This window comes from Pelmatolapia mariae, linkage group LG23, assembly GCF_036321145.2.
Source record: "Pelmatolapia mariae isolate MD_Pm_ZW linkage group LG23, Pm_UMD_F_2, whole genome shotgun sequence".
Classification (NCBI taxonomy): domain Eukaryota; kingdom Metazoa; phylum Chordata; class Actinopteri; order Cichliformes; family Cichlidae; genus Pelmatolapia; species Pelmatolapia mariae.
Window position 1 is genome coordinate 16,841,272 of NC_086246.1, and position 22,904 is coordinate 16,864,175.

At 41.9% G+C, this 22,904-nt stretch overlaps 1 protein-coding gene across 2 annotated transcripts in view; it reads left to right on the forward strand.

Annotated features, from left to right (window-relative positions):
• pard3ba (par-3 family cell polarity regulator beta a) overlaps positions 1-22,904 on the forward strand; it is a 189,487-nt gene that overhangs the window by 40,324 nt on the left and 126,259 nt on the right. Inside the window, exons 4-7 of one of the 2 annotated variants that reach the window (XM_063467318.1) lie at positions 8,458-8,564; positions 17,060-17,139; positions 22,377-22,460; positions 22,639-22,764. In XM_063467318.1, coding sequence (XP_063323388.1) covers positions 8,458-8,564; positions 17,060-17,139; positions 22,377-22,460; positions 22,639-22,764 — 397 coding nt within the window. Of the gene's footprint in view, positions 1-8,457; positions 8,565-16,889; positions 16,985-17,059; positions 17,140-22,376; positions 22,461-22,638; positions 22,765-22,904 lie in introns of those variants that run through there. The other variant, XM_063467319.1, reaches the window with a different exon arrangement.

The following is a 22,904-nucleotide window of genomic DNA, read 5'->3' on the forward strand; positions in this document are numbered from 1 at the left end:
CCTGTTAGCATGCCCAGGGTCCAGCCAAGCATGAATGGACTAATTCCAGCCAACCCCCCCCCCAAACCCGATATGCCTGTTCCACCCTGTCTTTAACCCAGTGGGACCTCTTCCTGCTCCCACCCCGCAACCTGCTCTCCAGCCCTGCTGAACCTTGACTAACTTAGTTATGATGTGACCCTGTGACGCCCCTCATAGGGAGCCAGACGCAATAAAGGCCACTTTTGTCATCTGGACATGCACGCGCGCACACAATGACAAAAGAATCTGCATGCAAGTTAACCAACCAATCGCACCCAAAGCGCCCATATATCTACTGCCGGGAAAGTCTTACAGGAGTGTGTCTGTGTGTGTTTGCTGTCCTTCTTGCTGTAGCGAGTTTGGTTGTTAACCGGGTGTTACATCATATCTTGCTCTGGAGTAACATCATGTCTGGAGACAAGGACAAAGCGATGGGTTGTAAACAGTCAGACCTGATAGAGAGAGGTTTAATTCACAGGATCGCATAGGCTCAGGTTATGCAGCCTATGAAATGCATGCTTGCGCAGGTTGTTAAAATTAGCCCTAGGAATCGATTGACCCATTTCTCTTATTTAAACCAGAACACAGAGATATCACAGACATACTGCAGGAATCAATATGAAGAATACCGAATGAAGTGTCAAAAGTAATGTTGTTAATTGATTGTGCATCAGTGCTTAAAGTGCAAGCAAAGATTCAGGGTGGCTTTTAATGCTGCAGATTTATCAAAAGATAAAGAAATATAGGAGTAGGAAAGCGAGCATTGGTCTATACTAACCTCATAAAAAATATAGGAACAGTGATGGCAGAAAATCTTTTCTTCTTATATAAAAATAGTAGAAACAATAGGACTTACAAAGCCCATGAAAACCACTTTTCATACTTTGCAGCATTAATACATGTTATGACAGTACTAAAGTTCACCCCTGTCTATTCATCTTGAAATATCACGCAACTTTATACAATTTTAGCCACCTTATCTCTGATTGGCAGTATGTGCTATGGGCCGTTAAAGATGCACTTACACTCTGGTATTCTTAACTCCAACCTTTTGTTGTACATGCACAATGGCAATAAAAGGCTATTCTGTTCTATTCTATTCTACTTTATGAAATAAATATTTGCTATTCTAATTGGAGCCTGACAGATTGATGGGGCTGATATATTGGTTGATATTAGCTATTTGCCAATATTTTGGTGCTGGCATTTCTAATGGCCAATATATTAATATATTATAGTATAAAAATTGTATTGCATTGATTCAAGATGGTTCGGTCTGACATCCTGATCAGTGCAAAGTAAACAGAGTGAATTGACACAGGCTATAAAATTCATATGAGAAATAATGTTAATACCCTGAAATGAGAGGTGGGTGGCTGACTTCCCCCAGTTGTTGGGTGTGATTTGGGTAATTGGCATTCAGTCTCAGTGATTGAGACTGATCATTCAGTGAGTTTATGCTAGGCTTTTTCTAAGCCTTTACCCTCTTTTTTTTATTTTTTATTTTGGTAAAATAAATCGAGCGTAGAATCGTAGAAGAGCTTCATATGGTTCAGCAGTGGTTACAGATGGCAGGATGGTCCCTTGATGGCGGCACAGAGAAGGAGCGAGAGCAGTGGGTTCAGACATTACCAGCACTGGAACCAGCAGCTACGGTCTTCCATCGTGCTAATGTCTACTTCTGGAGGGGAAAGGCCCTCCACCTCGACAGTGCAAATGCGCTTTGAGAATTTGTTTTGCTCTCCATTTTTCTCTGGCTTGGGAACATTGAGCTGGTCCTGCCGTTCATGCCCTCTCCTCAGGCCCTCCCTGATGGCTGTAAATGGCTTTAATTCCTAAACAAGTAATGCAATACTTTTATTAAACCCCTTGAATTAAAGCTGCACATTCTGCTTTTCACTTCAGTCATTTGATTTAAATCCACTGTGGTGGTTTTTGTCTAAAGGCTTCGAGACCTCACTGTGTGTAAACACTTTAACTCGATTATCTTAGTCAAACTACAAGTGAGAACATTAGCTGATAGCGGTGTTCCTGTCTCATGTACGGACCTTTCATCTTTCTATTATCCAAAAATGTTCATAGTTAACTGATGTAGAGAGCCTCGCAGCTGTGGGATAATAACATGCATCATGCAGGCTACAACACATCCTAAAGCATTTACCAACAAGTCATTGAAACGAGAGTTAGTAGGAAAATTAAGTTACCCCAAACCATGTGAATGCTTTAATCACAGAGTTACTTAAATCTTATTATTCACAATAATCTGATTATAAGAAAGCGTGTAATCGCGCTGAATGCTGGTGGACAGAACAAGAAGTAATTCAGTAATCAGTCAGGCATCAAAGTGTTTGTGTGTCAGGTTGGGCCAGTTGTTTGAACAGGGTGATTGGACTTCACGCTGCCCCAGTGGGATGATTAGACCGGCATTGATCTGCTGCTACACTGACACACGCGCGCACACACTTCTAGGAAAAGAGTCCTTATCGCATCATCCCATGAGCAGCCTGAGCTGGGCTGCTCTATCGATTGCCAGCAAAACAAGACCACACAGGCCTGTGGCATGAAAACACACGCACTCACGGATATAAATGTGCACATGAGCAAAGCGCTGTCCATAATAATAAATGTCCGTATAGCAGACGCATGCTTGCACATACAAACACAACGGCAAACAAAGGCACACAGTCATAAACACAGTCAGTCAGAAACATGATGCATCCTTGTTTTCATCTTGCCCTGGAAGTGAACTAGCAGCATTGCAGAACTTTTAGAACTGAAAACAAGAGGAAATTCTTAAAATAAACCTCTGTGTTCCCAGAATTGCATAAGCAGCCTAGTTAGGCACAGAGCTGCAGATGGAGAGTCTGAGGCAGATAAACACAGAGCTGGCAGAGTTTACAAGTTTCTCTTCAGCTCTCTCCAGTTACACAAACCTCAATGGAAAGATAAAGGGAAGAACATAAGTTGGGTGCGTTTCAGCGCGCTACCATTTTCTGGCCTTGAAGTGGGAGCTGAGATGAGTTTCATGGGTGGGGTCTGTTTTGAAGTTGGAGGTTACCTTGTGGTTGTGGGTGCACGGTCCTGTCGAATTAGCGAAGCTAAAATAAAACGTTCTACGTTTTTAGTTCTGCCACCTGGCTTCTCGAAATAGACTCCATACTAAATTCAGAAAATGTGTGTGTTCTTAAAATACATAAAAAAAGTCTGTTCACTTTGCCAAAAGGGCAAGAATGATACTCACTTCCTGTCCTGAGGGCACCATATGTCAGGCTGCTGTATTTAGACGTATTTTTAGTCTGTTTCCAAAGCCTCCTCAGTTTGTTTAAATATTATTTTTATAGCATATGCCAGGCCTGGGGTGCTTTTGCTTCACTCATGTATGGCACAAACAGAGATCTATGGTTAATTTATCTTGTTATACTTATGTCTTATACTGCTGTATATCGTCAGCTGGCAAAAACTGGTTGTTTCTAAACACCTAAAAATGGAGCGACATGGACATGTAGCAATTATGTATACATTTTTAGATTTATTTGTATTCTTTGCAAGCTATATAGAAACCTGTTTGGTCTGAAATACAATATAAAGTGCTCTGTAAACCTACGGTTACCAGATGCCAACTATTAGCTGTAACGATAATGGCTTAAAAAGCTTTTCCTGCTTCAGTGCAGCTAGCTAACAATAAAGAACTGCTTACTGCTTAAGAAACAGAGTGAAAGTGAACTGTATATACTTGTTAAGTGTTGGAGCCAGGATTGGTACAAAAGTGATCCCCTTAGACTGTTTTTTAGTTTTAGTTTTCTTTATTTTCCCCTGAGCTAGTTCTGTCACGAGTTAGCTAACATAAGCTAATGTGAGTCTGCTAGCAACAACCAACCCAGTGACATTGCATTCTTTACTGGCACAAGAGGGCACTACACACGCTCTCAAACCTTTAACTTTAAACACTTATTTATTAAATCCATTTTCACCAACAGTTTTCAAATCTATGACAGTTTTATAGAGCACGGTGTAAATTCTGGTGTAAATTACCTTCTATACATTTGATGCGTCATGTCGACCTTAAGGACTTCATTTCCAATTCTTCACTCTGTATTTAGTGGTGACTCAAAGAAAATTCTGTAATTTACACAAATGTTGGTGACCGTTTAAGTTATGTGCCAAATCAAAATAATTTGGCTATAGAATCTTTATTTTAAAAGCACATAGATGTTAATAAATGGTCATCATAGATGTTAATAATCACTGTATATGTGACGATGTTCATACAAAACCCAGCCGCTAAGGAGGAGATGGGATATATACAGACATATATGCATACATGCACTATAATCATTAAAGATTTAATCAAAGTCCTGAAACAGTTTGGTCAGCTCCTACCTTTTGACTCGTTAATATGATCTTAATAAATTATTCCTCAATTTGTGTAACCTAAATTATTCTAATGACTCAGTTTAGTTGTGATTCTGATTTCAGGGTTTCTACTAATGTATTACAAGCCTGTCAGATCAAAGTTGGGCCTAAGGATTGGCGAATTTTCTTCTGTAACATACATTTTATAACATGTGTTTCTAGATATAAGCTTCAAGTTAACTAATGAATGTTCTTAATGCATGGCCAATATTTTGTTTAAAGCAGGGATTGTTCAACACTGGTTTGTTTACATGCAGACTGCAATTGGCAATAGGAGCTCCAGATGTGCCTGTTCAGTTAGTGGAAGTTGAATGTGGTCATTGCTGCTGCTTTTTGGCCATGTAAACAGCTAAGTTGGGTATTTTTCAGTGTACTAGCTCAATATTAAAGATCCTATTGGCAGAACAGCCAGCTTTGATTAACAACTCCTCTGAGAGAGTCTTGTTTATGACCGTTCAAATAGTGACTGACCCGAGAGAGTCACAATTGTCACTCTCATCAATATTCCCGCCCCTTAGTGACACCGCTTGACCGTCCAGGGGTCACTGCAGGTCAGAGTTCAATGCTAATGAGCCTCAGGTTCCTTCACATTGCTGTGCCAAGCTCTGGGACTCTAAGTGCTTGGAGGATTGATAGAGGCAGATTTGACTCCAATAGATAAACGGAGGAGGATTTATGGGGCTGACCACTGGGCAGTGGAGCCTGACTGTGACCATGGAGCAGCCTTGGTCACTTTACAAAGTCGCATCATTGACATTGAAGCAAAGTATGACTGTGTGTGGGAGGGGGAGGCTCTTGACTGAGGTTTCACAATGATGCACCTTACTTCTCAAGCTCATTTTAGAAAATCAATTATAGCCATTTGGAAAATGGGTTAATCACTCAGTGTGTCTAATCTCAGGATCCATCTGTTATGAACATGATGTCATGTATTTTGGCACTTAAAGAACCTGTCTGTCTGTGCAGTTTGTTCCAGCGTTTTGCAGTTCATCATTCAGTAGGACTACATGTGAGTCATTACCTGCATTCACTTTCCATAAATCTAATGACAGGTTTTTACTGCATTCGATAAATGGCCCCTCTGAGCTTGGAGACCTTTACAAATGCATATGCTGATCTGGAAATGTTTAAACAGTAAACATGCCTTCTGTGGTTAAATGGAAGGAACAGGGATGCACTAATCAATGCTCGTATAAAATGTAGCAAATAAATATAGCTGTATGCGTTTTTAGAATTTATATTAGTAAGATAATGTATACAAATGGAGCAAGATAAATAAAAATGCTTTGGTTGTTCATCCAATTTATTTGCATCTAATTTAGACCGAAATACCCCAAAGGTGGAACTGAAACTCAATATTTGAGGCTGTATCAGTTATAAGTGGGGTCTCTGTCTGCGAGTTAAATTAGCTCATATGTCAGTGAAAACATGGCACTTTCATGTTGTATTCACTTTCCTAAAAGCAATGTAGTACTAACTCTAAACTGACTTGGCAGACTTGTTGCTTTTTGATGTTAAGAACCGTAGGTCTCAGTCATACAGGCCTAGAGATGGATCAGTGGATCAGTTGGAGGAAGGGAATACTGTTGATTCTTCAACTTGTTGGCAAGTGGTTGCTTGAGATTTTTGGCTTTTGCAGTGTGAAATAAATTGCAAAGATAGTGCAGGACTGAAAACCTAATTGTGATTGGTTTGGTCGCGAACAGATTGCTGCAGTTGTCTGCAGTTTGCATGGAAGATGCCAACTTGTTTGCAAACACTTGCCAACTATTCACTAAACAGATTTTCTCTGCACCATCATATGCATCTTTGCCACCAACCGTGAGTGACTTCCAGAAACCATTTGCCAACTGGTCAGAGACTTGTGGTTGTCAGGGTATCGTTGACCAGTTTCTAGGCCACTGAACTGCTTTTGAGGTCATTGTATATTCATCCCACGCAGTGAATGTAACTGTAGCAGCCATTGCATTAGTGCTGTGTGCGTCATACTTGTCTCTGTGTCTTTACAGCTCAACCTCGACCTCTTAAGTTTACAAGGAACTTCCATTCATTTCTGATTTATTCCTCCTGACCCCTCTCCATGTTTTCTTATCTTCACAAAGCCTGTGCTGGTTTTTGGTTCCTGTTGAAACTTTTCAACCTGCACTATTGACATTTCTTCCCCTCATTACCTCCATCAGACAGATTTATGTCTGAGATGCACAGAGTTGCACGTTTGCAGAGAGTTGCTGTTTCTAAAATTCACTTTGTTTTCAGTTTGAATACACTTTCACTAAAGGAGTTTTTTTTTTTTTTTCTTAAATGATGAGAAGTTTGTGCAGATAGCGTGACCTAGTTTAGACGCACACAAAATTAACAAATAGCAAGAAACAGACAAATAAAGAGAAGCGTTGATGCCGTTTGATGCGAGCTCCGAGAGATAGTGTTTTTTTTCCTCTGGATGTTTCTCTGTTAAATCAAAGCACATTTCATTATCGCAAATCATTCGGTTTCCTGTGTAGTTTAAACATTTCTACACAAAGTCTGCTTTTTGAAATTGGACCACATACATTCTGCTTTTTCCTCAACAAAGCAGGAAAAAAAGAAACTGAATGTAAGAGGGAAAAACAGAGGAAAACTTGAGTCCTAATTAAAAGAAACCAACATTTTTGAAGCTTTTCCTACTTTTCGTTCGGAACACCTTGTTTAAATTCCAGCACGTCGGTGATAGCGAGTCAGCATTGAGTCTCTTTTGACATTCAGCGTTAGCAGAGGTAGAAGGAATGTGTCAAACAGAGAGTCAGCAGAGAATAGCTGATAGTTTAGGATAAGTAATAAAAATGAACACAAACTCAGATTACTGAACGTGTGGATGAGTGTGTTTGAGCCTGAAAGAATATTTGTTTGTGTGTCTGGGACAATTGGAGTGATCGTTTTTCATCCGTCTACAATCTCTAAACACACACACACACACACACCGACCTCTGCCAGTTCCTTCTTTCCTTCTCTATTCTGACCACGTTAGACCAAGACCCTGTCGTTGACCCTCCAAAGAGAGATTGATTACATGAAAGGAGAGAATTTTGTTTGCCTTCCCTCTACAGGTTTTCACCCTGCTCTTTCTCTGTCACCATCTCTTGGCTCTCTCCTCAGCTTTTTTTTTTCCTTCTTTCTGTTTACTTCACACTCTGCCTTTTTCTTTTCCCCTTGACTTTATTTTCTCCTCTGTCGAGTTACATTTGGAAACACTCCACCGTGGGTTTTACCTCCACAAATACCCGTCTGCTCCCTTTAGGGTGGATTTTAAATGCAAGAGGCAGCACAAAAGTCCAAATTAGTTTCTTTTGAATTGTTTTATTGTGGAATCAGACCCGCTGTTGTTCCCCTCTCCCTTTCTCTGGGTTGAGGGGTTGCGGCGAGTCTGCGCATGGGGGTGTTGAGGCAACAGCTGGTCATATGTAAATGCTCTCTGCGGGTGGGTGTGAGGCTTGGGCATCTTGCTGGGGTGGCTGCATGTCCACCCTCAGGGTCTATGAGTCATTCTAAAATAAATGGGAACCCTTGAAAAGAGATCAGTGTTTGTTGTCAGGTCGTGTTTTCCAAACACTTTGTCTTTCTCATCATTTCCCGTGTCGTTTCTCTTCGCATATACATTAGCCGTGCTCAATCAGGAGTCATTTTCTCTTTGTTTTCTTTCAAAATATCTTCTTTGGGTGTCACAAGATGCTTTCAAATGAATTTTTATTCATTTCGGTCGTGCCAGCGCCTCAGGGGTCTGTGTAACCATCACAGTTTTTCCGTCTAGAAACGATGGAGGCCAAATGTTTAGCGAGGAAGACAAAAGCCAAATTGGTTTCCATTTTCTTTTCCTCCTCTGCTCTTCTGATTTCATCTCTTCTCATCACCCACAGTGGGTTTGGAGTTGAGAGAGCTAATATAATATTGATTCTTTTCAACAGCGTGCAACACGAAAGACAAACACAGATATAGCCGACGGCATCCTCTCATTATCTTTGTCTCTAACGCCCATGTCTCTCATCACAGATACACCTCTATTGGTGAGGAGCAGCAGCGACTCTGTGTTGGCCCCGCCCCTTGAGACGACAGCCACACCTCCACCTGATAAGCAAAGCAACGGATCTCTTGAACCGGTGAGTTACACAGGAAATAACTTCAAAATTAGATTTTTTTTGTTTCTCAGTGAAACTGATGTCTGCTGTTACCTTTGGCCAACTAAACGTGATGAGAGAATAAGCTGTTAGGTATTCCGATTATTTATATTAGGTATTCTTGTCTTCCTCATTTCATTGCTTTCTAAAAGGAGCAATAAAAGAGCTCCATCAGAAATTCAATGTTCACTCTCCATTGATTAAACTCCTGCAGGGTAAAACTAGTTTTTCAGTGAAAGCAAGAGAACAGTAAATAAATATGAGAGATGAACATATTGTATTTCCAGTTGCATATTTGGTCTCTGCCTTTCACTCACTGAAGACAAATGGAGAAACCCAGTGAATATCCCTCTTGTGGTCCAGCTTTCTGCCCCAGGTATTACTTTGAAAGGATCGGCTTTTCAAGCGCTCGGCCTCTTTTCGAAACGGGCCGCCATTAAGGCCGACTTTTTTGTCCTCTGTGGGTTATTGAATGTGCGTGGAGGACTAGATGGAGGCTCTGTGAGGTCACACTTGTATGTGTGTGTCAGGAAAACTCAGGTAGAGAGAGGGAGGGAGGAGAAGGAGCCCTGCTGTTTACTCCTGCTGTGTTCAACTCAGCGGTGACTAAGCAGAACACGGGCATCAGTGGGCATCGTGTAAACACAATGACAGAGCCCGTATTTTTTGTCCAAGAAATGTCGGGCTTCGTGTGCTTCAAACAGCACGCCTGGACCAAAATGAACAGGCTCATTATAGATGATTTAAAGTGTCCTTAGAACTGTTTACATAAATCCACATCTCTTTGCTGCATGACAGATGAATCCCTGCTTTCGACTGCTGCAGTCTTATTTAAACCCAGACAAAAACAAGGCTTGTAAAGATGTTGCTGCAGCGGTTTTTAAAATGTGACTCTCTTTTTAAGAGTGTTTCTTTATGTTGCTTTGTCATTTAAAGCCACACCAGTGGCTTGGCACTATGGACAGCAATGGCTGTAGGCTCTTTTCCTACCAGGAAGTCACATTTTGCCTTTTTGTAAGAAGCTCCAACCTTACAGAGAGGGTCTTTTTTTGTTGGGTATGCAGTAATATCAGATACAGGAAGCAAACAGTCTGATCTGACAGAGCATATAAGTGTGCATGGAGTCCTGTGAGAATGAGTTTTTACTGTGTAGTCCTGTAAAACAGAAGTACACCCTTACCGCTACCATAGGAATTAATAGGTTACGTAATCAAATGATCATCAGCCAGTGTGAACACCTCTATAAAAGCAGAAGTTTTGGTAGTTAGTTGGTTGTGAGAATTCAGATGGGTGTTAACAGCAATTTCACACCAAGGTCAGACGGTGCAATGCTCAGAGCCATTACAAAAAACCTGAGACCAAACCACATGACTTCTGAAACAATGTCCTTTGTCCAGATGAGACCAAATTTGAGATGCTTGGGTATAATGAGCAAGGCCACGTTTGTCCAGAAGTAAAAAAACAAACAAACCACTACTTATCAGCACAAACGCTTGATACCAACTGTAAAGCACGGTGGTGGATGAGTCATGATTTGAGCTTGCTTTGTGGGCTTTGCAGCCACAGGACGTGGGCACCATGAACTCCTTTGTATACCAAAATATTCTAGAATGAATATTAAATGTGAGGCCATCTGTCTGACGGCTGAAGCTTTAATAAAACCAGGTCATGCAACAGGACGATGATCCCAGGCACAGCTGAAAAAGAAATGAATCAAGGTGTTGCAGTGGACCATTCAAAATCCAGACCTGAACTCATTTAAAATTCTTGGTTATGACCTTAAAGGAGCTGTGCGTTTACAAGTGACCGCAAACTTCAATGAACTGAAGCAACAATGTAGAGAAGAGTGGAGCAAAACTCCTCCATGACGATGTGAGAGACTGAGAAAGTCATATAGAAAAGGGATGTACTGGGTTTTTCCCAGGACTGTGCAGAGGCAGTAGATGTGCTGGTTCTTTTTGTTTCCACTCACTGTTTAGTTAGGTGTAGGCACCTAAACCTCTATGCTAGTTTTCGTAAAAGACATTATTTGTGTGTTAAAATATGCTCCTTCACAAGTTTTTGTACAGCGTCTCATGTTTGAAGAGAAGCTTTGACGCATACGCTGCACCCCTGAACTTTTTTGGCACTTCATATAGAGTCTTAGAACTTCTCCATACCCAGTATAAAGACTGTGCTACTGTATGTGCCATTATGCTTACCTCAGAACAGAGCAGGCAACTGTTCTAACTGGATGTCATGTATCCCTTTGTGCATTCTCCGCCCAGGAAGCACCCTCACCTCAGTATTTTCCATAGTGAGAACATGTCTGATGTGGAGTTTTGGTGCTATTGTGAGAAAGGGTGACTGCAAACAGTGTCCCCACATGAACTGCCCAACTTGTCTTTTGTTTATGTGTACAAATAAGACGCTTAAGAGTAGTTGTGCTCCTGACTTTGAGGATTTTCTGGCCTGTTTTTCCAGTGCCACCACAGATTTGAGTGATTCAGAGTGAGATGACCTTTTGAATGGATTGCTATGGGACCTGCTGCAGACAGTGATGCTGCTCCCTTATGAATGAGCTGTAATAAACTGTTATCTGACAGAATACCAGCAAAACTTTCACATTACCATTAGCTATACTTTGTGTTTAGCAATATTGGTCAAATACTCTCAACTAAGATGACAATTACAAGTCATTACAAGATAAACTTTTACTCAGTATCAGTGGATCTAAGAACAGTCTGACAGAGATGACCTCTAGCTCTTGAATTAATTTCCAACATAAACCACCTTTCTTGACTGATACTGAGTGAATTTGATTATTATAGGTATCCAGCTCCAGAGAAAGGTGTTGGAAAAGGCAGCTTTTATTGTTTTTGTTTTTTTTCTCACATTTAAGTAATCATCATCTGTATCATGTTTAAGCACTTGGCCTTGAGACTGTTGGTTTACTTTTTTGGCTTACTTTGTAGGATGTTTAAGAGTAGAGGCAGAGCCTTCAGCTTTCAGGCCTCTCTTCTGTGTAACTAGTTTCCAGTTTGGATTTGGGAGACAGACACTACTCTAGTCTCTACTTTAAAGATTTGTCTTAAAGTTTTTTTTCGCCTGGATCAAGTGACCCTGAATCCTCCCTTAGTTACGCTGCAACAGGCCTATGCTGCTGGCAGCTTCCCAGGATGCACCAAGTTCTTTCTTCTCACTAGCCTTTTTTTACTTGCCGTGTTTATAAATTGAATTGAAGTCAAATTGACTTGAGTTAAGCATTGAATGGTGCTCTCCCTTTCTGATCCACGTGAACTTACTAAGATCAGAAAACTGGTTTTTCAGCTGCTCACACCGCGGAGCTTCAAGATTTTCGTTTGTGCTCTTGAGTGAGTTACCGTGAACCTTAACTCCTGCTCATTCACTCATGTGTTTCTTTAGCCATTAAAAGATTTGCATGGTAAGAATCAGGGATTAATCTTAAAGTAATTAATGATTGCTGACGGCTGCAGTAAGCAGTAATCTGATCAAGACCTGCGATCCAGCCTGTGGAATTTATGTATGATGTAGGCGACGTGTGGAGCAGGAAAGGGAGCCTTAGTGTCGTGTGTGTGTTTGTGTGAAAGCTTGTGAGGCCGTCACAGCTCTTGGGCATATTGAGTCCTCAGCCTGATGGACTCCTTAGATCAATACGCTATCACTTCATCCTCCCTCATCCACTGTACCAACTCCTCTGGAAACCCCCTTACTCTCATCCACACACTCACTCACTCAAATCAACACACATACACACTTTTGTCCCTCTCTGTCTTGAAGTAGGTATTGAAAGCTAGATAAAGTCTAATTCAGCCTGATAAGGTGATAAATATGCATCCTGCCCCTTTAATCGATTTCACTGCTTGCTATGGTGAAAGCTAAGGTTGTTCCACTTCTCTCTCTTTGACTCACATGCAGCACACACCTCTCTTAGCCTTTCCCTTTATATCTGAAGAGCTAATGAAACTTGCAAAAGGCTGAGCAGTGCTAAACATGCAGTCGGCCCTTTAATTGATCCCGACTTCCTGCTATGTTCGTAGCTAATAAATGAGACATTTAATACTACCCCGCTAACTGCAGGAGCTGCTGCTTTTTCTCTTGCTCCTCTCACCTTTTGCACTCTCCCTTCTTATAATGCTTGGATAATATTTCTTCATTCACTTTTTCTCTCTCACGTTTTTGTCTCATTATTAATATGTCGAGGTGTAGCAGTGCAGTTGAACAGTCATTCACACTTTATCGTGTTCATCTGGTGTTGACGTTTCCAAAGCTTCAGCATTTAGCGGTGCATTTGTGTGTTTTTTTTTTAAAGACAATGTGTGGGAAAGCGCACAAGCAGCGGCAGTCAGTTGATGTGATGGATATGACGAGGGTCAGGGGGCACCGGCGAGCACATCGAAACTGTGATCCCGCGGTTACACATTCCCCTACACATGCACGCACGCTATTTCTCAAACTAGGCTGCTACAGGAAATACACGGAAGAGGCACACACACCTCATTACTCATCTGTCTGACAACAACAGCTCACACACACAAATATCTCATCTCTCATATGTCTGCGCACCGCCCTGTCACTCACAGCATCGACTCTGCCTCCAAACAGAAACGTGTTTGGCGGCGTGCGGCACAATAACAGAGAAGACAACCTGTTAGTCGTGCTTAGGCAGCTTTTCAGACAGGTTTCGCAAATTATTTGAGCGTTCATCCTGGCACCACAAAGCCTGCCACATTTTAATCACTCAGAGAAGAAACTAGATTACATAATGATTTCTTAAAGAAAAACAAGTGTCAAAACTGCATTTGAAGCATCTGAAACATTTAAAGTTTTGATTTTCATCAGGTTTTTAAAAAATATATATATTCATATGGGATACCCAGAAAATAGCAGCTGAAGAGACGGTGCCGAAAGGAGCTTAAGTGATAGCACAAAGAGTAAGCATAAGCTGAAGCGTTGGAAATATTACTTAAAGCATAAGTGATAAAAGGCGCTGTCCATTTTTAAGCTAAGGCAGAAGCTGAAGTGTCAATCGGATGTGTAAGCCCAGAGGGGGTTTAGATGTTATCAGAACCAGAGCTAATACAATACTTGAGTTTTAGTGCTCATTATCTTATGCTTGTGGAAAAGGACTGTGGCTTCATATAATATTCTTCTAAAAATAGTGAAAGAAGCTGAATATGAACTTTAATCAGTCAGAAGTAAACAAAGTGTCTGCTGATGGGACATTATTGTACACTGGTGTAAAAAAGGTAAAGATAAGTGTGTACAGTTGTGTACTGTATTTATTCTTATTTTATTTTATTCTAATTGTCCTTCATAACTTTTGCACTGTCCACTTCCTGCTGTGACAAAACAAATTTCCCACGTGTGGGACTAATAAAGGTCATCTTATCTTATCTTATCTTATCTTATCTTATCTTAAAATAATGAATAGTGCTGATCACACTAAAGTCATCAGCAGGGATGTAAGAGTGTGAGGTGCAATGAAAATCTTTTACAACTCAAAAACCTGATTTTAAAATGAGCTCCCCTTCATGGGTGTCTCCTAATGCGCCGCTGGATTTCTTCCGGTGCTGTTGCTTATGTTTCATTTGCATATTATAAGGATGAAAGTGGTGCACATGGTGAGGGAAGATTATGTTATGCTACAGTCACGCATGGGGAAAACAGTGGTTAGAGACAGCAACACAACCAAACTTACTGTGACTGTTTACAATGATTGCTTCACTGATGGGGACCAGGACTGCAACCACTCGCAGTTAGTTGCCGTCTTCAAAGTGACTTTGGTGTGTCAATATGACAGTAAAAGATGCAAAATGATGCAGTTGGTTTGCTATTAGTGATCATCAGTTTGAGCTGGGAATTGTATTCGTGTTGCCTTCTACATACAAACAAGTTCACCTAAAGCAGGAATCCAAATTAACTCATTTTATTCAGAATCCGGCAGAACTTCATAGATTTAAAAATTCAGAATATCCTCCACACATAGTGACATAATTACTGCAGGACAGAAATTTAACTGAAAAACGACATAGGTACTCAGCAACCTTGCTTTTATATAGGCATACAACCAAGTCAAGTCCCTTAATGCAAAGAGATGTGCTGCACACGGGTTATAGTCAACACCACAGACTGACTCAGATTGATTGCAACATGTGTCTGTCTGTCTGTGGTTATAAATGTGCAGACCTTTGCCAGTCTGTCTCCAGGTGATTGCAGAGCCAGATCACGGTCCCATGAGTCCCCTTGTTCAATCTTGGGATTGTGGTCACTTAGAATTTGAATGTTTCACATGCTCAAATTCAGGGCAACCAGTTAATCATTGCAACTATTTGCAGTTGGTTTCATTTAAAAAATAAAATCAGTCCAATAACTGAGCAACCATCACGTTATTCTTGTCGCAAGGAGGTTGTGCGTGCCCATGAACATAATGGCAGGCGCATGTACCACAGTTCAGATAGTTTCTGCCTAACGTCTTCCCTGAGATGCCTTGGTAATTTGGAGTAGGGCGGCTCAGGAGGTAGAGCGGGTCATTTTCCAATTGGCATTTTGGTGGTTTGATCCCCAGCTACTCCAATCTGCTTCTCAGAGTACCTTTGGGCAAGATACTGAACTCAGAGTTGGCCATTATTGCAACCATCAGAGTGTGAGTAAATGTCCCATTTAACTAATTCACAGTTCATATACTACAAACCTTAGCATACACCTCTCCTGATCTGATGCATCATCTTTGAACTCGGAAAAATCCAGTTTGTTCTGAGTCATACTGGGAGACCTAGCTGTCATAATGATCCTCCATGTGAAAACTAGATCGCTTTTGTCTCAGGACAAAACTGTAAGTTACAGAAAGTGCATACAGTCGGTCCGAAGGGGACTTTCAGGGAGCGATGTTAAAATGGCAACTGCACTGGGATCAGTCCAGAGATGCACAAGGAGACGACCTTATAGCCCAGTAGCACATGGGTTAGTATGGGTATCTGTTACATAAGTACACTAATATAACAAACATCTCATCTCTAAAGGTTTTACTATTGCAAACCCAAACACTGCAGCCTTTTCACTCTCCTTAGAGAGACTGGAATGACACTAATGTTCCTCTTAAGTGTGCTGAGATATAAACACTGAGAGGGGCAAGCTGATTGGCTGAGCACAGCAGGGATTCTGCTGTTTTTACAACCACTTAAACCTGAGTGCTCCCAATCAGAGGTTGGCGCGATCCCTTAATGTTAAAGCATTAAATATATGCAGGTTTATGTGTGTGTTTATGTATCCTTGCATCTCCTATCTTATATAACGTATGTAATTTTAGAAGAAGAGGATTTTATGCTACTGTACCTAATGTGTGCGTGGTGCTGCAGTTCCTTTTCATGGTACAGTTCCTTTAAAACAGGATGTACAGCTAGGCGCGCGTGTTCACGTTACACGTGTTCACCTGCGCTCCTGCCAGCCTCGCATTCCCAAGGGCTCCATTCCTCACTCTGTGATGAGGATGTACCAAAGATGGAGAAGCATGTGTTGCGTGTGCGTTAGCTAATGGCGTTGCGGGAAGATGCACAGCAACAATGGAGCCTCCAGCTCATCTTTTCTGCCCCCGCACACATGTGCTCCATTGTAGGTGGGGGGGTAATCTCACATTGCCCAGATAAGTGGGTCACTATTTGTGCAGGCAGCATATGTGTTTGTATTCATAAACACATCATGTTTTTTTTCCACGTTTGCAGCTCTGCAGAGACGGTATGTGTAGGTAATATCTGCAGGAAGTGCGTGTGTGTGTGTGTGTGTGTGTGTGTGTGTGAGATGTAAAGCATATATTTATTCTGTACTGTGACAGAGGGTCCATAGGGGAGTTGGGTGTGGTGGTGGGGTTGCTAAGTAGTGGGCTGGTGGGCGGGGAGCTTTTCAGCCATTAGTACTGGTGACACAATGAAAGTGACAAGGCAGAAGGACCTAATTGCTCCCCTCTTGTCTTTACCGATCTGGGGCGAATTCTCAGTCCCACCCCTCGAGTGTGTTTGAGCGTCTCGCAACAGTTTGACGCTGTCGCTTTCTTTCTTTGCTCCCACATTTCTCTCTCTCCCTCTTCCTTTTTATTCGTTTGCCCCAGGGTTGCTGATTTTTTTTTTGGTTTGTTTTTTTCTTCGTAGACTTAAAAATAGAGGCTTGCCCCGACAAACAGGGCAGGGATGGATAAAGGAGGGGGTGGGAGGGCAGGGAGAAGTAGATAGATAGAAATGTACACAGAGTGAAGGAAGGACAGCGGCGTGTGGTAAGAGCTCAGCGTCCGGTGGTCATTCTCTCTTCACTGTCTCCAAAGGTGATTGATGGCGGCGTGAGATTGTTTTACTAATTGGTGGCGGGCCTCCTCGTGTTCCCTGACCGGCTGCTGTTCAGCGTGCATACAGGTCAAAAACTGTTCATTTGTCATTGCAACTATCAACGACTTAATGTTTTTGTTTGTTTGTTCATGTCTAATACAGGTTATCGGCAATGTACTGAAAGGAGCTCTGGACCGACTTGCAGAAGACCCCCCTGCCAAGATGAGCAAGATTAACTTCAGGTAAGTGTGTGTGTGCGGGTGTGTGGCACAGGGATGGAGACTAGGATTACGACTCTTTCCTTTGTTTGACAGCCCGACACTCTGACAGGATTAAACAGTTGCGTGTGTGTGTGTGTGTGTGTGTGTGTGTGTGTGTGTGTGTGTGTGTGTGCAACCCATTATGAGGTTGTGGGTGGGACAGTTATTCATCTGTTTAGGCTGCAACAGAAGTGAGTGTGGGCCTGGATTATTGCATAAATGCAAATAACAGTTCAAATTTATACTAGCAGATACACTGGTACTAATAATATTGTAGAGGAATATGAAAAGCCAAGATTAAAAGCTCATTAAAGAGTCTTTTTCAGATTTCAGATCTGATTTTAGATCTAAAAATAGCCCCAAGCTCAGTTTACAGCAGTGTTGCACAGCTGTGCTTGGAGTCTAGATGAAAAGGAAGGCTGGGGATATTAATGTTACACCTAGGGCTACTAATAATGTTTTGAATTAATACTTAATATCTTTATTTTACTTTTGATTAATCAGACTGTCAGTGTTTAGCACATTATCTGTAGATAATGTGGCTAATGTCACTGTCAGCATACTCAGTATGATTAATTCAGTTAAGTTTGATTATAACTTCTTCCTGTGTGCCGTGTGCTCCAGTCACCCCAGCAATCTGCATATCTGGTTTAGTTATAACCAACTCCAAAACCTCCAAAAACCGAATTATTGCTAAACGCGTGTTACGTCTGAGGTAATCTGGTATATCCGGGTAGGATCGCTCCTTCGATTCCTGAGAGCAACCAAGCACCGAGGCACCATTTAGTATTAGAAACCAGCGTATCTGTTGTCTCAGGTGTGATGACAGGGTGTAGCATTTAGGCAATTGTTAAAAAAAGAAGATTTCTAAAGTTGTTTGGTTTCACGTGTTAGCAGTGAGATAGCAGACAGGGTTAATTAGGCTGAGTTCAGTGCTTTCACAATTAGGTTAATTAAGTCTGACTAGATGACACGCAACGATCTGGTAAGCACTGTGGACAGCAAAGGCCGTTTAAAGTTATTTGATACATTTAAGGGTGAGAGTTATATTGTCTCAAGAGCACACAGGGGGTCAGTCAGCACCAAGTTTCCAGGATCGGCACAAACATGTAAAAAACTCCCTGAAGACACAAAACAACCAGGAAGCGTACAGACATCATTTATGGTTATTTGTGTCTCCGTCTGTGTACCTTGCAGATGTTTTGTGTCACTCAGTGGTCAGGATGCATCACTTATTGTTGCTAGGGGTTTTTTTTGTTTTTGTTTTTGTAATGATGGTTGTTTTGTGTCTGTTTATGGAGGCGTGGCCTCCATGGTGTAATAATTCTGGGATAATCTGATCATGATTGGCCAAGCACTGCTGGCTGACCTGTAAAAGTCAAATGTGTGTGAGTGTGTGTACAGGTGAGTGAATGTACAGTATTCAGGCTTGAATAGACGTCTCACCGTGGCACCATTTTTTGTTTTTTGGAGTCATCACTTGCAGACGTCCGGCTCGACGGGAGTCATATGATCATTTTTCATCTTTCTCTGAGGCTGTCAGTCACAGTAACCATGGTAACAATTAAACCCTGCACCGCAGCCCCTTCACCTGTCTCATCCAGGAAGCCCGTGACAGGAAAGCCGATGGTTGTGTGACATTGCTGTGCAGCAGCAGACCGATCCCCCCCACACCATCACCCCGATTAGAAAATAGTTCTTTTCAGAGTCGCGGGCGCTCAGAAGGGAGGACTTGGCTGGAATGACAGATGGTGATTCTTCAGCGTTTTACAGTACAGTGGTGTCTTGACAGCCCCGTGATACAATGGAGGCACGGCTCTCACAGATAGTTTGCCATGGTAACAGATGGTTGGCAGTTGAAGACACCACGGTGAGCGAGCGAGGGCACATTTTCAGGAGTCCCGGCTGCGAGTGTGTTAGACACTCGGCCTCTGTCGACGTAGAGGAAGTCAACCAAGAGTGGGAGCTCCATCTGTCTCACTCCTCGTTGCTCTTTTCATCCATCCCACTGCTCCCCCCCCAGTCCCAGCCCTCGCACCCCTCCCCAGTGGAATGACTGTGTTTGTTTGTGTTTGTGTCAGTGGGATGCTAAAATGGGTGAGCGGAGCTATTCTGCATATTAGCGTGCAGCGCTAACAAGCTACTGTTGCCTCTGATGAGCTTGTTTGTGCCACCGTTTGTTTTTTATATGAATGTAAATGGGCTAAAGCTGTGTGTGTGTGTGTCTGTGTTTGTTTGTTTGTTAACCCCCCCCAACACCGCGTGAATACATTTAGATCATGCAGGACTAGCTTTGTACCTGTGTGTTTGTATGATGCTAAACAATCCTGGCCTCATTGTGTACCCTCTCTGAAAGTAAATTCTCACGCCGTGCGTGCGTGCGTTTGTGTAATTCATGGTTTGTGCACATCTGTAATTTAGATGTAACTGTGTTCTCTAATAGATGTAAATGCGATGCATGTGTGTATCTGAATTTTCAATTTGGAGGAATGTGACTGATGGTGTTTGCGAGCGAGGGAGCGATGTAGCAATAAGAATGCAAATTGGATGTGTGTGTACAGTATGTGTGTGACCCTGGCAGAGGTTAACGAGAGCAGGGTGACAGTGACGGAGGAGTGTGTTGTAATGATCCCAGCTAGTCCTTAGGCTTGTGTACGTGCGTGAAGCACATAAACCTTGAACTTCGGTGCTTTTGTTCTCAGACTCGTTCTTGTGTTTCCTTTCAAATCCCACACACACATAATTTTTTTTTTTTTTTAAAACTCGTGACTTTTTGCCTTGTAACTTTTTTGCTATGTGGGAAACTTTTAAAGAATGCAGCTTCTGTTGCAGTCTAAACGATGGAAGACAGAATTATTATCTTGGATAATATAAAGACAAGGAGACTTCTTCTACCTCTAGATCTCCTTGAGTTTTAACACTTTCCTGGGCTCCTGTTTCATCTCACATCTGGTTTCATACTCGCCGTTATGTTCCAGGCTGTGTTCTGATGACCAGATGGCCTCATCTCACTGAGCCTGACTCTGCCAGAGGTTTCTTCCTGTTAAAAGGGAGTTTATCCTCCACACTTTTGCCAAGTGCTTGCTCATAGGGGCTGATTGTTGGGGTTTCCTCTCCATTATTGTCTTTACCTTACAATATAAAGCACCTTGAGGTGGCTGTTGTAATTTGGTGTTATATAAATAAAATTGAATTGAAATGAAAATATCCCTTGAAGTAAGGACATGAAAGAGTCTCCCTTTACCCTGCTACAGGCTGAAAACATAGCCGTGCTTTCACACAGTGATGTCGGGTAAAAAGTACCTTTACTTTACAACTAAACGATGTTTATTTGCTCGTTCGTAAAGGTTGGACGACTTCTTTCTGTGGAGGCAGAATCCACAGACTCACAGTGGACAAATGGCACACGCCTAATGAATGTAATGTAATATATTAGGCTTTGCTTCATTCTCCAGATGCCTGAAGTCATGGTTTTACGTGTACACATAACTTTTAAGAGGTATGGGGTGTTTGTGGCTCACTGTATTATTCAGAGGGCTGGCGGTTCAATTCCTGTTTGCCAAAGTATCCTTGGGAAAATACTTTCATCTCAGGATGTGTTCATCAGAGTGTGAATGTGTGTGTGAGTGGGTGAATGAGACATGAAGCTCTTTGTGTGGAGCAGAAGAGTACTACATAAGTTAGTTACAATAAATTAAGAGACTTGGTTTATAGTTACACACATTAGTAGCAATTAAGGTTTCAGTGACTTGTCTAAGTACAGTTGAGTATGCAGTTAGGAGGAAATGGAGATTTGCACACTTAGATGAGCCACCATTAGGATAAAATATTCAAAACTTTCCATTAATTAGATCTCTGTGTTTAACTGCTATTTATTTTGTAATTTTTCACAAACGATCTGGTCATGTTTTTGTGAGAAGAAAGCACACCACATCCATCCTATGTGGAGATGAGGTCAGACAGGAGTCTCCCTGGACTGTGACGTTCACAGACGACATGGTTATCTGTAGCTATAGCAGGGAGCAGGTGGAAGAGAGCCTGGAGAGGTGGAGGTATGCTCTGGAGGGAAGAGGAATCAAACTCTGTAGACGTAAGAGAAAATACACGTGTGAATGAGAGGGAGATGGATAGAAAGGTGAAGGGAGATGAGTTTAAATGCCTGAAAGCAATGGAGAGTGCCCAAGAGAGGTGAGGAACGGAGCGCAGGCAGGGTGGAGTGGGTGGAGACGAGTGTCTGGGGCGATTTGTGACCGAAGGATAGGAGCAAAGAGTGAAAGGGAAGGTTTACAAGATGGTAGCGAGACTGCTGCGATGTGTGGTTTGCATCACATCACAATGCACAACAATGAAATGACAAAAATAACAGTAACTGTCACTTGTCATCCACATGTTAAAAATATCATTGTGGGTAACCTCCACTGTGTTTAGCCTTTGCTTTTTCAAACAAAAAGGTCAAAAGTTTAATTTCCACTCTAAACCCATCTAGATAACAACTTTTTTCCACATCAGCAACAAATCTGGTGCCCAGAAGCAAAATGTATACTCAAGATTTGTCCAAAGCATACAAATAAGTTTAAAAAAAAAAGCAGTTTTAAACTTAAAGAATGCTTTTAATGTGCACGCACTAGTATATTAATTACGTACTGTATTAATTTGGTGAAGACATGATCCATAATTGTGTTTGTAAGAACAAACCTGCAGACAGAGATGGAGTTCTCTGATCTTCTCGTAGCGTGCAGGTCCCCCTCTCTCCTCTAACCAATATCAAAAGCAGCCCTCTTCTTGTTTATCTTTAGTGGTATTGTCCTTGTTTATCTGCGGCTAAAAGCCACAGTTCAAGGCTCTGCAGAGATTATTAGAGAACCTCATTCTGTTTCATCTGTATCTGCTCCTCTATCTGTCTCTTTCTTTTATCTCCTGCTCTCTTCTTTTGTCCACCGGCTAGATTGGGTAGTTGAGAAGCAGGTAGATAAGGGGTGAAGTAGCCACCTGCGTCCTCAATCGCACACACCCCACACGCAAAAACACACACACATAATTCCGATGTTTGGCAGGGCTACCTGTAAGCTCATTTGTATCCCTATCTGTGTAGCCTGGAGGAAAATGCAAATGGAAAGGTTGAGTGTGTGTAGTTTTTTTGTTTTTTTGTTTTTTTTTTTAACTGTATCTGCGTTTTCAGGATTTCACGTCCCTGATTTGTGTATTTTTTTTGACGGTAGTCTGACGAGGACAGTCGAGTTCCCTGGTGACCGTGGGCCCCTGGGTATACACGTGGTCCCGTACTGCTCCTCTCTCAATGGACGGTAAGCTCACATAAACGCTCCTTCTCCACATCCTCTCATAATCAAGCAGGCCTGCGCAAGGAAAGGCAGATGGCAATGTTGACTCATAAAAATGCAGAAGTTACTCGAGTGTTGGCATTTAGTCATGTGTGTTTACCTCAGTGATTTCATATTGACTCCATACTGTATTTGTCGCAAGACCCCTTGGCCTCCACATTAAAGGCATCGAGGAAAACAGTCGGTCCAAGAAGGAGAATCTCTTCAAGGAGGATGAGTGCATCGTCCAAATCAATGATACACCACTGCAGGACAAGACCTTTGCACAGTAAGTAGGCCAGTGTGTGTGCGTATGTGTGTGTGTGTGGGAGTGCAGTTTTTCAACACAGAAACCAAAATCAAAGCTAATATTTGATCTGAAACATGTACAGTGTATTAGATTTACTTAATAGTTTCAGCATGCAGCCT